Genomic DNA, 21,481 nt, shown 5'->3' with positions numbered 1-21,481 from the left:
AGGATTTTCTAAGGATCCCTATCTCAATGTTTTGTGTCTAAACTTGATTCTGTTCCTCTCTTTTCTTGTTCTTTCAGGTCTTAAATCTCTGTACTCTTCTCATCACACCCCTTGGGGTGTGCAGTTAAGGTCTTTGGAAGTATACGCTTAGACATTGGTGTCAGAGTATTTTTTGTCTATATCGTGAAAGCATATGACAAGTCATATATTAAATTCTTCCATGGTTTGCATCTGGGATAGTAAAAGGCAGGATTTGCCAATTATTTCCTCACTGCAATTACTTGCCAATGCATGAAAAGACAGGAGGTGAACATGCCAAGGTCGAGATTAGGTGAAATGTTGGAGTCGAGTCACACAAGTTGGGAAGAGGAAGTTTGTGTACATAGGGTCTAAGTTAATGAAGTAAGTGACTTGTTTTAAGGTTTCTTATGCCAAAACTTTAGGGAGGGGAACATGAGGCTGGAAAAAGAGAAAAAAGTGGGAAAAAGAAAACAAGGGCAGTAGCCAAAAAAATAAAAAACGTGATTGAGTTTTGAAGCTCTTGAAGAGGCCACCATAGCTCATTGGAAAGATGAAACAAGAGAGAAACTCAATGGGAGTGGACCCAATGACATGCTGGGAGTTGCTTGATGCTTAGAAGTTGGATCTTGGACAGTGTAGGCTACTGTAAAAATAGTAACGAGTAGGGTATCTGCTGTCATAAAGCATTCGCAAGGTAATTCTAAGTTTTCCAGGGCATCTCCTTTATGCATACAATGCTCTATTGTTGTTAGATCATTGCTAGAATAAGAATCCATGGCTTTATGAAGGATTGGAGGAGCAAAGGCTTGCATTTTTGCTACTGTAATAACAGTAACTAGTAGGGTATTTGTTATAACAAAGGTTTCTCAGGTCGTTTTAGGGCTTTAGAGACATCTCCTTCATGCATCTGGTGCTCTAGGGATGACAAAACATTGTTAGAATAAAGTACATGGTTTTATGAAAATTGGGGACAGCATCGGGATTTTTTTCCTTTGCTGTAATAAAACTGTCATAGCAAGGCTAAAGCACTAATTCGGTCCCCATATAGGGTTTTAGCAGGATTTAATGTATGCTGAAGCTTGGCAATATTCCCGATTTGATAGGGGCTGCCATATATGACATTGTTTGATAGTTAATGTATATAGGGGCTGCCATATATGACATTGTTTGATAGTTAATGTATAATTTTGGAGCCAAAATCATTTGAGTACGCCTATGTAATGCAGGGTTATGTTAATGAACATGGTGTTCTTTGAGTCAAAGTCTTAGAGCTTGGGTTATGTGCTTGTACTTGAGTGGATGCAATGATTGTATGTGACAAACTCTGACATATAAAGATTGAATCAAAGGATTTTCTGAGGGTTCCTATCTTAATGTTCTGTGTTTGAACTTGATTCAATTCCTCTCTTTTCTTATTCTTTTGGGTCTTAAATTTCTGTATCCTTCTTGTCATAACCCCCGCAATTAATGCCTTTGACAATATACGCTCCGACACCATGCTGTGGTGAGCACAAGGATGGGTCCTTTTGATTGGTTTTTTGGTAAGTCTAAGCATCATGGTCTGGTGCAAACCCATATGAATATTCTATTTCATTTTCTCAGATTCTGGGGCTGCTGGCATATTTGGGTCACGCACAATGTATTCATTTTTGATGTCGCCTCAGGCATCTAGAGTCATGTTGTGAAGCTGAAAGGACTTCTTCAGTGGTAGTTTGATCTTATTAAGCATGGTGATACTTTGTCTACATAGGATTTAGTACCTTGACGTCAGGCGGTCTCCTCAGTGACCTTGCCCTGATTTCTGTGCTCTTTTCTATTCTTTTCTCGTGTGACTTTTGTCCTTCTTCATAAGAAGTATGCATGATGGCTTAGAGCCATCTTGCATCTTGTAAAATTTCAATCTCGTATTTTTTTTTCGTAATTAATACAATTACCTATTATAGAGAGAGAGAGAGAGAGAGAGAGAGAGAGAGTGTGTGTGCATGCGCATGTGCCCGGGTGACAACTAATGTGATGTGCAGGCTGCAAAGGTGGCAGCTAGCTTTAAATAGGGAAACTGGCTGACCTGCTGCCAAATATGACGAAAATGTTGGCCAATATGTCAACTGGTCATACATACTGGCTGAGGAGGTGACCAAACTGCCACCCAGCTTGCTATGTGTCATAAATGAAATGCACTCAGTCCAGAAGGTCTCATTACAGCTACAAACTGACTGAGAACATTGGAATTTGAAATGGAAATGCATTGAAGGCTGTCAGAGCTCCTCTGTCTTTGTTAGACTGTGGCAGAACTCACAACTAGGAGATCACCAACATGACTACAAGAAATTCTAACAATTGTTTGGTTGCGGAGGATGATGGCTGAGGCTGGATTTCCACAGCCACAGCCCATAGTGATTTGTCGAGATAGATAGCGATATCTACTCCATGTGACTATACAGTCCCATGGATTTGCAATTCATGGCTGTCCCCACTCCCGTCAGTTGTTTCCATTTCCCATCCCATGCAACTATGGTACGTGTCATGATTATGTGTATGCAACTGTGTGTCCAGGAGTTGTTTATCAAGATCTTGTTTCTAATTGAATAACCAAGTTCCTTGCTTTCTCAAGGGTGGTGCCCCATCATTTCAAGTCATTTTGGAAGTTTGAAAGATTGTGGGTTGTTTTTTTCAAGTGGAGTTTAATGTATATTTGGTGTTACAAGAGGCCAAAAAAAGCTCTACTGAAATCCCATAGGGGGTTCCTCTGATGAGTATGCTCATCTGCAATACTGGAACTTGGAAGGCAAGGAAAGCTTTGGAAGGCTGTAGCCCTAATTTGTTTGGGCTCTTGTACCCTCATGTGTTGCTAAAAGGGGATGTTGAGATCGAGCATGTCAAGCTCCATATTTGGTCAAAGTCAATGTGTTATGGCCCATGTCTTGGGCCCCTTTATTGGTTACGTCTAGTGGGTATTTTATCTGCCTTACCATGTGGCAGATAAGCTGCATTTATGGCCGCACAGGTCTGCCCATATTTTCTACATTTAGGTTGGATCATCTTTTGCTTCTGTGCCTATCTATTAGGCACTCATGACTTGTACAACAGTTTTCATTATTCCAGTTCTGTTGTTGAAATCTTCAGCATAGGAGCGATGTTGCCTTCTTCTTGCATTCATTGTCTCTTCACTGTCTGTACTCCTCTGCCCATCAGTTTTCATCAGATCAGGGTTGCATTTGGTGGGTGTTCGGAATGTTCCGCATGGTACTGTTCTGTATGGTATGCGTGCATTCATGCGGTCAACCATTAAACTGACTGTTGCACCCTGCTTTAAAAAGTGGCCATTGCTAAAGTGATCTGACCATTTATTCAGCCATTGTTTCTCTTCCTCCTACCCACTCTCCTCTTCCAAACTTCATCTTTCAAGTTCCACTTCTCATTCAGACTTCCAGTCTTCTCTCACCTCAGCCCTTATAAAAGGGCAGCCCTCCTCTCATCTCATCATCCACCTTCCATTCAAGCTTCATCTATGCTTTAATCCCCTCTCCCTCCCTCTCCCTCTTTGTCTTTCCCTCTCCCTCTCCCACTTTCATCCATGCCTTCTCTTCCTCTCCTCTCCTCTCCACCCCCCTCTCCCTCTCACACTTTCTTCCACACCCCCTCTTCCCCTCCCACTTTCTCTCACATTCATCCATACTCCCTCTCCTTCTCCCTTTCCATGATCTCTCTTTAAGTTGCATGTTTTATGCGTGCAAGCTGATTTTATATATATATTTATATGTATTTTTCAATGAACTTATGAAACAATATGTTTTATTATTAAAAGTTTTGTGTATGTTCCATACTGTGCATAGTTGCATACTGAATGTACTGTATGAATTGTGCGAAACCACCCTGATCAAGATGACTGTAACCAAGAAGCAAACTGTGAAGAATTTGTTAACCCAGGAAAGAAACATATCTGTTAGCTTTTGAATATTTTGATCCATTTGTGTTGCTGTACTTGATTTACTCATTTGTTTACTGTTTCCCTGAGTGCCCATCTGATTGGTGCTCTCTTTCACAAGCTGAAGTTATAGCTGCATGTTTGCATCAGTTCAAATTTTGGGTATCAATTTCTGAGAGCCTATCGTCCTCTGCAGGTATGCAGAACTCAGAAGAAGACTGCTAGTTGATCCTCATGCCATGGAGGAGCCCCATAGGTCATTAGCAGACATCGACAATCCATTGTCTCAAAATCCAGGTAAGGTATGGAAGACCATCTTTTGGAAATACCGAGGATCACAGCAATTCATATTCAGGAAGATCTTCTATTCTTTTCACTTATATTTCTTATGAGGAAATGTAGCTATGCAAGATATGCTGATATTTCAAAGCCAGCTAAACATATTCTTGGAAGTGAACGCATGCACATAGTACCATGTTAAAGTGATTCTGTATTTGTTCTGGTATAGCATACAATATTATCTCTTTCTTCTAGTATGGGTACTGATCAGCTCCAATTAGCGTAGGTTCTTGACTGCTATGAAAGGTAGTGTTGGTAAAACTGATATATCTTTCAAGTGTAAAGAATGATGTATCTTTTTAAGTTCTTAAGAGATCCATAGAAGGGAGAGCAAGGAAATCAAATCATGAAGTTAAATTTATGAGAGGAAAAGTTTCTTGGCTAAAATTTCTTCAATTATGCAGATGATCAACTTTATGGAAAGAAAGGAATTAGAAATTTGTAAACTTCTTTTGCCTTAATACTGATTTCTAACGCTGCTTCATGAAAGTCCTTTTACTTGCAAAGTACTAGTGTAAAAGAGGTTATGATGCAACATCACCTTTGGGAAATGATGTGCTGTTTATACCTTTTGGTACTAGAAGTCCCCAGCATATATATTGCTTTGAATCAATTAAATATGCTGCAAAGTGATTCAAACTAGTTGCATGTTTGATTCAGTACTTTATAAATATTCTTGTCAATAAAACAGACCAGATCTTTGGACATGGATGCTTTAATTGCAATTGAATGGTTAAGGTGCCATTAACCAATAGAATAATGGAAGCTATTTATTCTAAGAGGGATAATATGCTGGTACATTGAGTTGATTGGTTAAAACCATGAACAGTGCTGTACAAACAATATGATATATATTGATTGATATGGATGATTCAACTGCAATTGAAAATAGTATATAGCCCCAAGAGAGTGGGTGAGAGTTTGCAATGGTGCTCGTCATCTCCCTTGTCATCCCTCTTGGATCTTGGACTTGTCCAGTGATGTTAAACCCATTCGTGTGATATGATTATTGAGGTTTAGCAAATAGAGAAGATGCTAAATAACATGGGTAGGGCTGTGGTGATTTACCTCCTAGACTTGCATGACTAGTTTTTTGAATAAATTGCTAAGTTTTAGTAAGTGTAACACATGCCTAGCTCATTATCCACTTATGAAATTCTTAAGATTATTTTAATATGCATTAGTGGGACTAAGCGCATTGGTCAAAGCTCTAATCTTGTCACATTGATTGATGTTATGATGAGATAAAGGAAAGCCCTTTCTAGCTGACATACAAGAAGACCAAGAAGAGGCCGGCTACGTAGAGCACTGTCCAACCTCTGAAAACCGAGACCAGTACTATATTTCCTGTATCACTAGGGAGGTAAGACTCTCCGAAGGCTGTTTGTAAACAACCATGTAACCCATAATCATGCACTCCTCTCCAGACGGGGACACCTCAATTAGTGATATTTATATCCAGCATCCCAATCATGTAGAGCATGATGTATAACATTGATCACAAAATATGAAACCAGTGAATTCAGAATGGGAGCAGATAATCTAACAGCAATTTATACTTCACTGCATGTACATGGATGGGTATCTGAAATCTGCAAACTCTAACATATTCAGTAATCACTGCAATAAAGAACATGGGATGTCTGACACTGGTCAGAAAGAACAATCTGACTTAACTCAGGCAACAAAGAGTATGCAGGTTGCCTGCAATTATTTATTACCGGTAGAAACAAACTGACAAGGAGAGGATCTCACTCTTTCATTCATATGATGGAACTCATCGTCGTGAGTCTGAAACTCACAAGTCTTCTCAGAAAATACAAGATGGATAGTCTCAGAAAGAGAAGGAGCAGACTAGCTATAGTTTTTAGAATTTTCAAAGCACTATCAAGAGTTACGACTGGTAATTTGATGTATGAGGTGGATAAGAAGGGAGGCTCCACAACTGCATCAATCATACACAAAAGTACAGAAGCTGTGCAAAAGCGAGGGAGATTGTAACTCAACTCACAAGTTCCAACTCCTGGCTATACATGTAACGATCAAATTGGAACCAGTTTGCCTACTTCTCTCTGCTCACCAAAGCTGAATCTAGCAGCCTGTTTCTCCTCTTCCTTTTCTTCTTTCTCCTCTTCCTCTATCTTGCCTTCTTTCTCTGAGTCACCTTCGTTGCTTCAATCTCTTCTTGTAGCTGCTCGTACTTCCTTGCTGTCCATCGATTGGAGCTGCTTGGGTTGTATCACTGCTTCTCTTCTCAGCCTTGAGCTTTCTCTTGTGTGTATCTTCGGCATGCATTGAGTTGTTGCATTTGTGGGATTATTCTAATCCACCTACTTTCTAAGTTTCTTTTTCTGTTTATTTTAGGGTAAGGTTTAATAAGTCACTTATTTTTTCTAATCACCTAGCATTTAAAGTATCCTAGGTACATCTCAAACATTTTGACACTTAGAACAACAACCTTTTGATTTTTATTCTTGCATACAACCTGAGGTAGGAGGATTTCAGTTTTTAGCCACACAATGTGATACCACCACATATTTTCAACAAGGACCCCAAGCTTCTATAGTCTTTGCATCAGCCTGTCTTATCATATCAAATGCTTTGCGATAATCCAAAAAGCAACAATATATTTGCCTCCCATGTGCTTTTCCCATGTCAATGATAGCTTGAAGTGTAACGATGTGTGCATGCACAGCTACATGTGTAGACAGGACATACTGGACACCCTTATTGATGTTGAGTTTGCAAAATATACTCAGTGAGATATGTTGATTATGCAAGTACTTTTGTAAAAAGCATTGATATTGGTGCATTGGGATTTAATTTCTATGCAAAGTACGTTCTGATCATAGCAAAATGTGCCGATCACAATATCTCGAAGGTGCTGGGATTTCGCAAAATCAATTCGCAGCCACAAGCTACCAATCCAAATGCACATAGGGTATCCAAAAGATTATGACATTGTGAGGTTCATTTTTGGGCATGAAAAAGGATCATCAGTATATGCCTAGGAAAATTTTGGCACCTAATACTAGCATTTCTGCATATTCAAGCATGTCCATGTCTTTACCATGAAAGATTCATTGATGTAAACCTGAACTACGAAACTTCGGTAAAAGCAATCCATGTACCAATCCCACATATGTGAGCCTATCCATGTATAAGAACAATGGGGTGTAGCATTAGCATGTAAGAAAGCATTCAAGGGGTAGCCATGTCTTACAAATCCAGCCAAAGTTTAGGGCATTGATAGGTCTTCACCAATGATGCATGGGTAGTTGCATCCAAACATAGCCCATGACTTACATGTGTCAATTTGTGACCAAATCCTAATTCCATGACAACATGAGATTGCTAGACACTTGGGATATCCTAATGAATGGAAAGTCACTCTCAAGCAACAGATGGATTGGGTACTAGACGAAATTATGACATCAATTGCAATATTGGAATTTGTGAAATTGGTCCTTGCATGTTATGAGAAATGCACCAGCTATGGAGGAGAGAGAAATGAGAGACAGTGATAGTGAGTGAGCTGAAGCAAGAGAGTAGAGCATGTACTTGCTGAATTGAAAAGATAGAGTGAAAGCACAACACTAGTTTAGGTCATGGGTTGACCTAACCAGCCTTCCACCAACTAACTAGAGTTAGACTAACTTACTCTAGTCCCTAGTGTCACTACTTTAATGTCTAAAGACACTAGGTACACATACACTACATTGACACTTTAATAAATGTCCACACCACATAAATTACATAGGCACTACCTAGAATTGGTGAATTCTAACACCCCCTTATAGTGCCAATGTGATGAAGTACAAGGATGATCAATCATCAAAGGGTAATAAGTTCAAGGACTTTTGAAAAGCCTCAAACTTCTCACATGGTAATGCTTTGGTGAAAATGTTTGCAACATTTTCCTGTGTGGGTACATACATCAAGGTGATCTCTCTTGCATAGCATCTCTCTTTGACATAGTGGTAATGCACCTCAATGTGCTTTGTGTGAGCATGAAACACTGGATTTCGTGCTACTGCAATAGCTCTTTGACTGCCAAAAAGAATGAGCGTAGGACCCTCCAATGTCATATGTAGATCAACTAGCAATTTGCGTAGCTATACACATTCTATTGATGTCGTGAAGATTGCCCTATACTCAACCTCACAAGATGAGGTAGCCATTGTAGATTGTTTCTTACGTAGCCATGAAATGCATGAACGGCCTAGAAAGAAACAATGTTCACTAGTAGATTGCCTATTGTCTGAATCACCATCCCAATTTGAATCATTGTAAGCCTGTGGTCCCCCCTGGGAAATAATAATGCTTGTGATTGAGTACCTTGCAAACATTTAAAGATCTGTTTAACAGCTTGCTAATGTATGGTCTGTGGGCTATGATATACTTGCTCACTTGAGATACTATACATTGAATGTTAGGCATGTGTTGCAAAGATAAATAAGACAGCCAATAGGTTAGCTGTAAATTGCAACATTAGACATCTCTTCACTATCATGCATAGACAACCTTGGTCCATGGAAGTACACATAGGTTTGCAACCTTGTACGTTAAACCTATGTAAAGGCTTGTCAATATATTGTGATTGAGGCATGATGATGCCATGCTGATTTTGGGTGAATTGAATCCCCAAATAATAGTGTAGACAACCCATGGCTGATATAGCAAATGCATGTTTCAATTCAGCCTTGAAATCTGCAATTTTATCCTCTTTATGTTTGGCGAGCAGCATGTCATCCACATAAAGAATGATAATCAACAAGTCTCCTCCTTCATTCTTAATGTATAGAGTGGGAGTAGTTGGACATTGATTTTGGAGTACCATGCACGAGGAGCTTGCTTGAGGCCATAAAGAGTCTTACACAACTTGCAAACGATGTGCTCTTTTCCCTTAACCATAAACCTTGGAGGTTTTGAAACATAAACATCCTCATGTAGATTCCCATTCAAAAATACTATCTTTATGTCCAACTGATGTACTTTCCAACCATAATTTTCAGCCATAGCAATTGCATATCTCACTGTATTGATACAGAATGTAGAAGCAGAGGTTTCCTCATAATCTATGCTCTTTCTCTATGCATAGCCTTTTGCCACCAATCGTACTTTGTACATGTCAATAGTACCATTAGCCTTGCGTTTGAGTTTAAAAACCCATTTCGTACCAATTGCCTTCTTATCAGGTGGTAAATCCAGAAGATCCATGTAGAGTTAGTGACAATAGAGTCTAACTCTTCTTACGTGGCTTGTATCCAATGTACATCTTGCTGAGCTTGGTCCAAGGAAGTAGGCTCATTATCATCTAATAGTAAGCTCATGAACACATGCTCATCATAATCATCTACTTCCATAAAATCAACCAAATGGGCATCCTTTGCAACATAGTAGCGTGTCACGAAGATGTGAAATTTTGTTTGCTCTACTTAACATTTAGATTAATTTTTAATCAAATGTTCAAGTTGTTGAGCTAAAATAAGCATTACATGCTGAATTAGCCTCTTAAATAGTCCTAAAAATGCTTAATTAATTAAATCTCTAATTTGGAGAGAGTTTTAAAATGATGTGCAATATGAGGTCCCAAAACTTTCTATAAATAGGCCGGCTGCCCTCCATTCAGCCTCAATCTCGTTTTTGTAGGTTTCAGGTATTATCTTTGCTCCATACACCTCGTTTGCGGAGGACATCGTAGTCAAACCTTTCCCTTGTTGTATGCTACCATTTGGCGCCTAATTCCAGCCTCCATTTTTACCCATTGGCTATCACCTTCATTTGGAGCTGTCGCCTGGATCTTTTGGAGCTATGTTTATTACCAATGTTACTTGATGGAGCTGTTGCAATCATCTAGACACTATCTCCATCATCCAGATTTTGTGTTTGCTAAGTTTCTCTCTTCTCTAGTTGTTGCCTACACTTCCTGTCGCCTTCAGTCTCCAGCTGTTGTTGCCTAGCTTTTCTCTCTCCTCAGGTACCTGTGTTTTTGGTCTTTCTCTCTCCTCATTGCCTATTTGGATCAGATCTAGCTTTCTGTGGCTGCATTTGCTGGTGTTCGACTCTTAGAGGTTGCCTTTGTTGTGTTTCGGGATCCGTTAAGAGTATAATACTCTCTCCTACTCAACACCTCTGCATCGGTTCTTATGACATGACTATTCGGGGTACAATTTTCATTCCTGCACGGTTTGTTCACTACATGAGCATTGTATATTCAATAATCATTCATTCATTCAATTTCACTGTTTTTATCTTTGTGTTATCCTAACCCTAATTGGTTCTTCTGAGTTTATGCTTTGTCATACACTTTAGTTTATGTTTTTGCATTAGGATATTTCTTCACATGGTATCAGAGCAAGGTTCTCTTCCATGAAATCTCGACCTTTGATCGGAAAGCCCTTTGTAAGAAGCAAGAACAATAGGAGGGCAAGACCTTCGAACACAAATTCAACATATCATAATGATGCTTTCGAGCCTAGTACATTGAGACATGGGATGGAGTGGGCTCCATAACTTGCTCCTCCATCTAACATGACCAGAGAGTCTTCGGACTACCATGGAGTCCATCTGTACGACAGCTGGATGATGGAGAGCAGCAATCGCTTGGTTGGAAATAGCAGCAAACTGATGACGAAGGGTTGGAAATAGGCGTCGAATGAGTGAAGATTGCAATGGAAAGCTTGGACTGCGATGTCCTTTGCGAACAATGTGTGGGCAGCAAGTTGCAAACACTTGTAACCTGCAAAAATGAGATTGAGATTGAATGGAGGGTAGCATATCTATTTATAGAAAGTTTGGGCCCTCCCAAGTGGGTTTGTGCTTATGGGATATAGACACTCTCTAGGAACGCATTTCCTTTTAAATAAACATAGTATCTTCCTTAATTAAGCATGTTTTGGGGCTGTTTAAGTGAAGCTAATGCATTTTTAGCTCAATGTCCCCTCTTTGGCTCAACAATGGTGCCACAAGAAATAGGCCAACCAAGCCCTTTTTTTGTTTCTTTATCTTTTACCCTAAGGCGTTCCACCTCAAAGTAGCCAGAGCATCGAACAAAGGGTGTGCCTCGGCTGCTTAGTGGCCTACTAAGACTACAAAAGCGATGATTATCTTACCAAGGGAGCCCAAGGAATTACCCCAGAGAGGCTAGGGCATCGGACAAAGGGTGTATGGTGACTATTCAATGCCCTACCAAGTCCTCCAAAGGTGGATGGAATAAACTATGGATTTTTTTTTTTGGAGAGCTTTGTAGTTTTAATAGATTTAACATTAAGTGAGGGTTTCAAATCTATTTTCATCCTATTGAGTATATGTGACCCAAATGGGAGAGCGATAAGGAATGGTCAAACCCAAGATCTTGACAAAACAAGCATATTATCCCTACCATTACTAGGTATTAGTGAAGAAGGAAAATTGCTAAGGTGTGGGTGGCACAAATATAGCAAAGATATGAAGCAAGCAAGACAAGCAAAGCAAGTAAGCAAGCAAGCTAGGGAGAACTGCCATGTGCAATGCCACAAATATGGTGGATTCAGAGTCAACCACTTCAAAAGACCGAAAAGCGATAAATGCACATAGATGCATGTTTATGTGAATAGAATACCAATGCATGGGGTAATGCAAAGGGAGATGCAAGATGTCATTCTCACGCAAAATGCAATGCAATGATACCACTTGGATAGTGCGCTCACAAGAAAATTATTCATTTGCCCAAGTGCCCTTTTATAATCATGTCATCCTGAGAGTGCGGATGAAGTTATAAATGTCCATAAGTATAATACAAAAGAATAAATGAATGAATGAATGAATGTCTAAAAATTGTCAGCATCATCACTGTCACTATCAAGAGAAGTAGCTGCCTCCTTTGAAACTGGAAGGAAAAGCAAGAGGGAAGCATCCTCTCCTTGTCAATTTGAAGAAGTAGGTTGACCGCTTTGGTCCAAATGTCTGCAAAATTGTCTAATGGAGGCACAAACTCTAAGTGGATAGTGCCTAGCTCAACCCGTTCTTTGGAAAAGTGGAACTGGACTCCCATATGCTGCGTCTATGGTGTGATGATCGGATTGCCTGCAAGGGCAATGGCACTTTGTTTCTTGTAGTAGAGAACGGTGGGAGTGTCACAAGGGAAGTGAAGCATTGCTAGTAAGCTCCTTAGGTAGATGGCCTCGGTGGTGCTATTGAAGAGAGCCCTTACTCAACCTCGGTTGTGGAAGCTGCCACCATCTCTTGCTTACGGTGGAACCAAGAAATGGGAGCTGTGCCCAAGGTGAAGAGGTAGCTGCCATGGGAACACTAGGTGTTAGGATCTCCCTCAATCAAGATCAGTGTACCCCTGCAAACATAAACTAGAACCATAAGTGAGGCCATAATAATAAGTATACTGTAAATAATGCAACATACCAAGATATGCAATCCAATGTGACATCCTAGGTACTGTGAAATACTGACTGAGAATGTTGACTAAGTAAGCTAAGTCCTGCCTAGTATAACCAAAGAAGTTTTCTGCATGCCATTTCCATGGTTGTTTGGTTCCTACGCTCTACGACTCCATTTTGAGAGGGGGAGTTGGTAGAGGTGAGCTAGTAAGAGATGCCATGCTGCTGTAGAAACTTGGAAAACTCGTGGGAGATGAACTCACCACCGCTATCACTCCTCATGCAACCAGCACAATGACCTGTCTGGTTATGAACTAGCAGCACCCAAGCAGAGAAATATTTGAAAGTATCGAACTAATGCTCAAGGAAGTACACCCACATGTATCTCAAATGATCATCTACTATAAAAAAGAAGTACAACGTGTTGTTCAAGGCAATAGTGGATGTGGGTCCACAAAGATCAATGTGAACACGCAGCCCTCGGCTACTGTCGGCTCGGTACGAAAATGGGTCATGTGGTATAGGCCATTAGGTTGTGCCTCATTGCGAGCAATCACTAAACCAATTAGAGAGTCAAGGACCTCGACTGTGGTCGCTATAAAGAAAACTGATCGCCCCAACTGGCAAAGCTGTTGAACAGATAACAAGTTTACCCCAAGTTGCGAGACATAGTATACATTGTCCAGTGAAGCCAGATCTGGACCCTTGTTAGTGGCAGAATTGATGTAACCTTGAGCTTGGATCTTGATTGAGGAGTTGTTTCCTACGCAGACCTACTCGATTGCAGGGGCTCAGGTATGGAAAATGTCCTCTATAGGAGTCATGTGATGTGTAGCTCCACTGTTCACAATCCAAACAGGTGCTGATGTGCTCGACTGTGACGAATAGGCCTAAGCGGTAACCTTGTCGGGAGGCAACTCACCGATGTGGATGAGACTCATATTGGATGTCTCTACGGAGACGATGTGGGCCTCTGCTGCAAACCACTCAAACAAGCCCTCTGGAGTGAGAACGCTATTGATTGAGATGGCTGATTGGTGGCAGTGTGAGTTTGACCTTTCCACTGCCCCTTGCCATCACTGTTTCCCCTGATGGGGGTTGCCTGACTGAGGGACGTGGGACTGTGACTTGGGTTTTGGTGTTGTGCCTCTTGCCCTTGATCGACACTTGTTGTCAAGATGGCCAGCCTTTTGACAATGTTGACAATGCCTATTCTTCTTAGGTACATTCTGCCACCTGGATTTGAGTTGAGACTGGGAGTTTCCTCGTGATGCCCTTGCTTGTTTTTGATTTTGATTTGAAGTTTGATTTTGTTTACCCTTTCCTTGCTGCTCCTTGAGAATAAGCAACAAGAGTCCCCTCTGAGGGATTATTCATATGAAACTAATCGAATAAGTGTATATAATGCAATAGTCGACACTCAAATTCATAGAATGTGGGTAAATTGGGTAGAGAAACCACTTGTTGCACAAAATTGAAGTATTTACGTGGCAGCTTGTTAAGAAACAATGTGACATGATCATTAAAGGACTTAGGAGTCCTTGTAATGGAAAATTCGGCAAGGAGACACCGATACTCAGCCAACTTGATAGTCAAGTCATCCCGGTTAGAGAATTTGAAATTCTGAAGCTCATGCTCAAGATTTATTGGATGGGTCCTATCCCGAGTTGCATAGCAGTTAGTCAAGTGTGCCCATCGCTCTGACGCTGAGTCAAAATGCTGAAGCTGAGAATGAAACTTAGGCAATAAGCCTTGCATCAGTTCGATAATAGCAAAGGCATTCCTAGCCTTTCAGGAGTGGACGATCTCGTATGGAACAAGTGCGGTATCAGGTTAGGGTTTCAAGCTCTCTACAAGATTCCATAGGTTCTTTGAGTCAAGGACATGCCTCATGAAGTTCGACCAAGTTGTAATGTTTGACCCGTTAAAACGAGTAAGAGGAAGAACTGAAAAAAGATACAATGCTGTAAATAAAAACGAAAATCGCAGCAAAAGCAAGGAAAAACAGCAAGATGTAACTTGTTATCAATGTGGTCGCAAAGGGCATAAAAAGCTTGATTGCAGGTTCTATAAAAAGGAACAAGAATGCAAGAAGTAGGTAAATATAAAAGGCAAAAAGAATGACAAGTATGGCAGCTCTACCCTAAAGAGATAGGAAAAGCAAATGTGGTATCTAGTGTTGTTATTGAGGAAATAGAAGATGATAAAGATGCTGATTTGCTGGTTGCATTTTCAGATCTGCTTGCCATGACAGTGGAGGATATGTATATCACTAAAACAGATGTGATAGATGCTTTGTTGTTAGCTCATGATGGTTTGCCACAATCGTGGATTGTTGATAGCGGTGCTTCTTTTGATGTAACTCCATTTTTGGAGTGTTTTTCTACTTATGCAGAAGGTTATCTTGGAAAAGTTTACCTTGGCAACAATCATGCATGTGATATTGAAGGAATGGGCACCATACATCTAGCTCTAGAAAATGGTCAGGAATAAATTTTTCATGATGTTAGGTATGCACTTGGTATCAAGAAGAGCTTGCTTTCTGTTGGGTAGCTAGATAACAAAGGTTGCTTCACTACTTTTGGCGGTGGTATGTGGAAAATACAGAATTATCTATGCTAGTCATTGGAGGTGGTAAAAAGGGGACTTAGTATTATCTCTACTACAAGGCACTTCATGGAAAGTTTGTTGCAGTTTCTGAAGTACAATCACACATGGAGTTATGGCACAAGCGTCTTGGACATATGAGCCAAAAGGGTTTACAGGCACTCTCTTCACTTGGAAAAGTTGATGTGAAAAACACACAACTTGACTTTTGTGACGATTGTGTTTTTGGTAAACATGTAAAAAGTCCATACTCTCATGGAGCCGCTAGGAAGGTATGTATCTTGGATTTAGTCCATTCTGATGTTTGCACCATGCCAATAAAAACTCATAGTGGTTTTCTTCCTTCTTCTTTAAGTTCCAAGTTCTCCATTCTTCTCCTCTATGCTCTTCTCTTCTTCCTTCTCCCTTCTCTCCTTTTCCCTTCTCTCTTGACTCTTGAGTCTTGACTCTTGAGCCTTCTCCCTTCTCTTGAGACTCGAGTTCTCACTTCTCTCGAGCCATTTTTATTTCAATTTTCAGCCTGAAATGGCTTCATCTTTCCGCCCCGCTCGTCGGGTTGGTGGTTGAGGAAGAAGATCTGATGATTGGTCATGGTGGGAAGAAGTAAATGCTGACCGCCCATTGAGTGGTGGAGGATCTCGACCATGGACTTGCAAACTTTGCCCATACAAGCGAACTGGTGGAGCAAACAAGGTAATCCATTGAGCCGAGCATTTGTATTTAGAATTTTTATTGATTTTATTTTTTCAAAGTTACTTAAATATTAGAACATGGGATACCAATTGCCACTTGTTCTGTTTTATGTATAATCAGGTTCGAGCTCATCTCCTACGCGAGCCAAATTCAGAGGTAGAGTTTTTGTTCGAATGTGACCTTGGAGAAGTAAAGGAAGCTTCGTGACCGTGTAGCAGGTCAACAAGCTTATCTTGTATCTAGACCATGACATGTTGCAGTTAACCTTGCAACTTTTGTGACACCATCCCCATCAGATGTGTCTAGAGCAAGGTCAGTATTAGGAAGTGCTACCTCTACACCTACTGCAGGCATTGCATCGGCCATGGCATCAACAACGCTACATGTTGCGCGTAGATAGAGCACACTTGATACTAGTTGGGATTCCAGGAAGAAGAAAGAGGTGGATACATCAGTGGCACGTTTTTTTTATCATGACCACATTCAATTTCGTGCATTGTCAGAGTATTTTAAATTGATGTGTAAGAAGATTGGTGAGTATGGCTCTTTGTATGTACCTCCATCATCAGAGACCACAAATAGTGAGTATGGCTCTTTTAAATTGTTGTGGGATTTGTTGTGGATGGAGAGCCCACAAATAGGGCAGTAGGTGCTATTATCCAGGGATATTATCCGCATATCACAGTTTTATATTGTATGGCTCATTGCTTGAACAACCTACTAAAGGATATTGGTAACCTGTCATGGATTGCACTTGTCACAGAGCAAGGAGCTCAAATGGTTAGCTTTGTTTTGAATCACCAGTTTCTTCACCATCACTTCTCTTTGCGGTGGAAGAAGACACTTTTAAAATACTCTGATACTAGATTTGCTTTAACTTCTTGATGCTAGCTAGATTAAGAGAAAGCAGTGGTGCCTTGAGGCAGTTATTTATTAGTGATGAGTTCACCTTATCAACATTGGCAGATACTCCTACAGGTATCTTATGCTTGAAGAAAGCAAATAACTCCACTTTTTGGGATGATGTAAAGTGGATAGATGCTATGGTATTGTGCATTTATTGAGGGTTATAGATGCTATGCAACCTTGCATTGGCCAGGTATATGAGACTATGGGTAGGCTGAATGAAAAGTTACAGGAGTTGGCACCAAATGATGAGGCGTATGAGGAGATACATCATTTAGTTGTGACGAAGTGGAACTCCTATAGCTCACCCATGCATGCAACTGCATTTGTTGTGGATCCTGAGTTCCAGGGCAAGGGTTAGGAGAATGACACTGAGGTTATGGATGCATGGAGACTTATATTGTCTCGGTCTAGTGTCTGATTATGGCACTAAACGAAAGATCAGAGATCAGCTTTCATGTTATAGGACCTTTCGAGGTTTTTTTGGTTGTGGGGATGCACAGGAGGATTGTTGTAAGATTGGGGCAGCTTTGTGGTGGGAGGACTATGGTTTAGATGGTCCTGAGTTGTAGCAACTAGCCATCCGTATTTTGAGTCAGTCAGTTAGCTTCTCTTGTTTGGAGCAATTGTGGAGTACATATGCTCACATTGCTTCAAAGAAGAGGAACTGTCTTGGTGTGGAGAGGGTAAACGATCTAATATTCGTTAGTGCTAATTTGAGGATGTTATGTAACAGTATGACAACAAAGCCCAATCCATTCACAGAGTGGGAAATGCAGCAAGAAGAGGAGACACATGCTGATGTTGAGGGAGATGCAACAATTCATGGTACACATGATGATGAGGCTAGCACTTTAGGAATAGCTAGAGCAGCCTCAGATCATGATGATGATCTTTGATTTAGTTTACTTATTTTGAGTCTCATGATACATGACACATGTACATTGTATATGATATTATGATCATTGATGACAGTGTGACACTTGGGTTGTTGTGCCATGCCAATATTATATTTGTACTTGCAATCTTGTAGTTGCCCTTTGGGCGATTTTGGTATGCCACATTTTGCTTCAGTTTAGAGATTGGACTTTATATTTGTAGTCTTTTTTGGGGCAATGAACATGTTCTTTCAAAGATTAGACTTCATGTTTGTAATCTTTTAAGTTTTTTGGCAATGGGACCATAGGCATGTTCTTTCAGCTTAAACTTTAAAGTTTAGTTCATTGTTCATTGTTTTATTATTTATGGCATATGTATTATGCATTTTATAATTGAATAGCTTACCTCTTGAGCCTTGTAAGTTGCAATTCGATTTCTAATGAGTAGTTTTAGATTGATGCATGATATCTTAATGTTAAAACTTAAAATGATTTGTCCTTGTGGATTATATACCTTGGTTTTAACACTTCAGAGTCCACATAGATTATGAGTGAAATATTACATTTTTTTCATGAATTTTAAATTTTTAAATGCTATTCCCGTTCCCACATCCCCGTTCCCTAGGTTTGGCATCCTCGTTCCCGTTCCCGTTCCCCGGTTCATGTTTCTATGGAAATGGGCTATCGAGTTTGGGTTCCAAGCATAAAAAAGGTGCTACGCAGCTGAGATGTGGTATTTAATGAGTCAAAGCTGCTAAAAAATGTCGCATCTAATGATTCAGACACAAAGAAAGTTAAATTTCAGCATAATCAGTTACTTGAGCAGCCATCGGCCAATGAAAATTCAGCTCCTTTTGATGCTGATAATGACAATCGGCATATCATTATTGAGCCAGATGAAAATGGGCAGCAAGGGGATGCTGAACATCAGCTTGCACCAAAATCAGCATGCTGAAAATGAATTACAGCAGCCTGAAATTGTATTATAGTAACTTGAACATGCAGTTCAACAGCCAAACAATGAGGTCATTGACATTCCCTTGGATGTGGATCCATTACTTGATAACACAAATCATTGGGTAAGAAGGTCTACACGTGTTAGAAGACCTATACAAAGATTTGATCCTTCTTTGGACTGCATTTTGCTCACGGATGAACGTGAGCTTCTTACGTATAGAGAGACCTTATCATGTGAATTAAAGAAAAAGTAGGAGCTAGCTATGCAGGAAGAAATGAAGTCATTGTATCAGAATGATACTTGGGATTTGGTTACATTGCCCAAGGAAAGGAAAGCCATTCCTAACAAATGGGTCTATAAAATTAAATTTGTGGATGGCAAGCCCAAATACAAAGCCAGACTTGTGGCCAAGGGCTATACACAAAAGGAGGGCATTGGTTTTCAGGAAGTGTTTTCTCCTGTTGTCAAAATGACCACTCTTTGAGTGTTATTTGCCATTGTAGCATCTATGGATCTTGAACTTGATCAGATGGATGTTAGAACTACATTTTTGCATGGTGATCTGGAAGAAGAGCTGTACATGAAACAACCCGAAGGCTTTGTTATACAAGGAAAGGAGCATTTGGTATGTAAGCTTAAGAGAAGCTTGTATGGTTTGAAATAGGCTTCTAGACAATGGTATAAAAAGTTTGATACCTTCATGCTCTCACATGGATTTAAAAGGAGTAGTGCAGATCATTTCTTAAATATTAAGAAGGCTGATGATGGAAGCCTTATTATACTTGTGCTTTATGTGGATGATATGCTTATTGCTGGTAAGCATAAAAGCCAGATTAATGCATTGAAAAGGCAGCTGAATTCAGCCTTTTCCATGAAGAATTTGGGTGTAGCTGAACATATTTTGGGCATGCATGTAACACGAGATAGAGAGCAATAACTTTTATTTCTCTCACAAGAAAAGTACATTAGCAAAGTACTTGATCATTTTTCTATGGCTGATGCTAAGTCTCTTGGTGTACCTTTTCCACCTTATCTTAAGCTTAGCAAAGCAGATTGCCCGAAAGATGAGAAGGCAACTGGTACTATGAAGGGTGTTCCTTATGCTTCAGCTTGTGGTTCACTGATGTATGCTATGGTTGCTTGTAGATCTGACATTGCTTATGCAATGGGAGTTATAAGCAGGTTCATGTCAAATCCTGGCAAAGCACATTGGAAAGCAGTGAAATGTATCTTATGGTACCTTAAGGGCACACAAAGAAAATGTATTTGCTATGGCAAGGATACGTTAGATTTGCAAGGGTATTGTGATGCAAACATGGTAGGTGACTTGGATACTCGCAAGTCTACTAGTGGGTACATCTTTATCTTGAGTGGTGGGGTGGTTTCTTGGTGCTTTAGATTGCAAAAAATAGTAGCACTCTCTACCACTGCGACTAAATATATTTCAGCCACTGAAGCTTCAAAAGAAGCAGTTTGGCTTGGTCGCTCGATGAAGGATTTTGGGCTGCCCACCAAAACACCTGTACTTAGATGTGATAGCCAGAGCGTTGTATGTTTGGCTAAGAATGCCATGTTTCATGCACGTACCAAATATATTGATGTTCGGTATCATTTTATCAGATAGGTTCTGGATGATGGTCTAGTCACATTGACTAAGATCAAATCACAAGATAACCCTACAGATGTTCTCACTAAAAGTCTTGCAAAGGCTCCACATGAGCATTGCATCAGACTTGTGGGAGTTGGTTAAAGGTTTGCTTCGGACCTTTAAATGGGAGGTTGTTGGATGTAAAGGCCCTTTATGCGCTCTCCCGTGTATACATTACTTCACACATGTGAACTCATCGTAGCAGGTGTAAGTGTACCGTACCCTAACTATAAATACATTCTTTTATTCTTTGTGTGTACCACACTGGTACACACCTATTCGTCAACTCACTCTCACACACTCTCACTGTTTAGCATTGTTGAGCACCTCGACTATTGTGCCTGCTCTCTTCTCTGCTTCCGCTTCAACTCTACAGTTTTTTGCCTATTGGCTGTCGTCTTCATTTGGAGTTGTCGCTTTTGGAGCTGTGTTTATTACTAATGTCACTTGTTGGAGCTGTTACTCTCATCTAGATTTTGTGTTTTCTAAGTTTCTCTCTCTTGTAGCTATTGCATACAATTCAACACTTCACCTTTAGTCTCCAGTTGTCGCCCAAATTTTCTCTATTCTCAAGTACTTGCATTTTTTGTATTTCTCTCTTCTCATTGCGTGTCTGCATCAGATCCAACCCTTGGTAGGCTGTGTTTGCTAGTATTTGACTCTCAAAGGTTGCCTTTGCTACGTTTTGAGATTTGTTAGGAGTATGACATAGTCTTCGACTAATTATCTTTGGCTCGGTTCTCGAGACATGAGAGTTCGGGGCACAGTTTTCATTCTACATAGTTTGTTTGTTACATGAGCATTGTATATTCCCTAGTCATTCATTTATTTAGATTCACCATATTCATTGTCTTTGCGTTACCCTAACCCTAACTATGTTCTTTTGAGTTTATGCTTTGTTGTACGCTTTAGTTTATGCTTCTGCGTTAGGGTATTTCTTCACATAAGTATGGGTTGCATATGTGAAGTGTAATGGAGATTATTTTATATTTACAAGCCAAGGACCTAAGGACATCAGTGGATGTCAAAGGCAAAAGTTGTCTTAAGTAATGTTGCATAGATACATGTAGTATTTGGTGCCAGAAATTGGCCTAAGACATTTTATTAGCCATAAGTGTCAGTTTTGGTGAC

At 40.1% G+C, this 21,481-nt stretch overlaps 1 protein-coding gene across 7 annotated transcripts in view; it reads left to right on the top strand.

Moving 5' to 3' along the window:
* The window catches only part of LOC148026603 (uncharacterized), a 72,030-nt gene that overhangs the window by 41,921 nt on the left and 8,628 nt on the right, over window positions 1-21,481 (top strand). For 6 of the 7 annotated variants that reach the window (XM_087691044.1, XM_087691049.1, XM_087691050.1 and 3 more), the window contains exon 2: window positions 4,143-4,243. In XM_087691044.1, the coding sequence (XP_087547170.1) occupies window positions 4,143-4,243 (101 nt within the window). Of the gene's footprint in view, window positions 1-4,142; window positions 4,249-21,481 lie in introns of those variants that run through there. The other variant, XM_087691048.1, reaches the window with a different exon arrangement.

This window comes from Lygodium microphyllum, chromosome 13 (genome assembly GCF_053477565.2).
Source record: "Lygodium microphyllum isolate KBCC chromosome 13, Lygodium_microphyllum_v1.1.10, whole genome shotgun sequence".
Lineage (NCBI taxonomy): Eukaryota > Viridiplantae > Streptophyta > Polypodiopsida > Schizaeales > Lygodiaceae > Lygodium > Lygodium microphyllum.
This window is presented reverse-complemented; position numbering and strand designations above follow the sequence as displayed.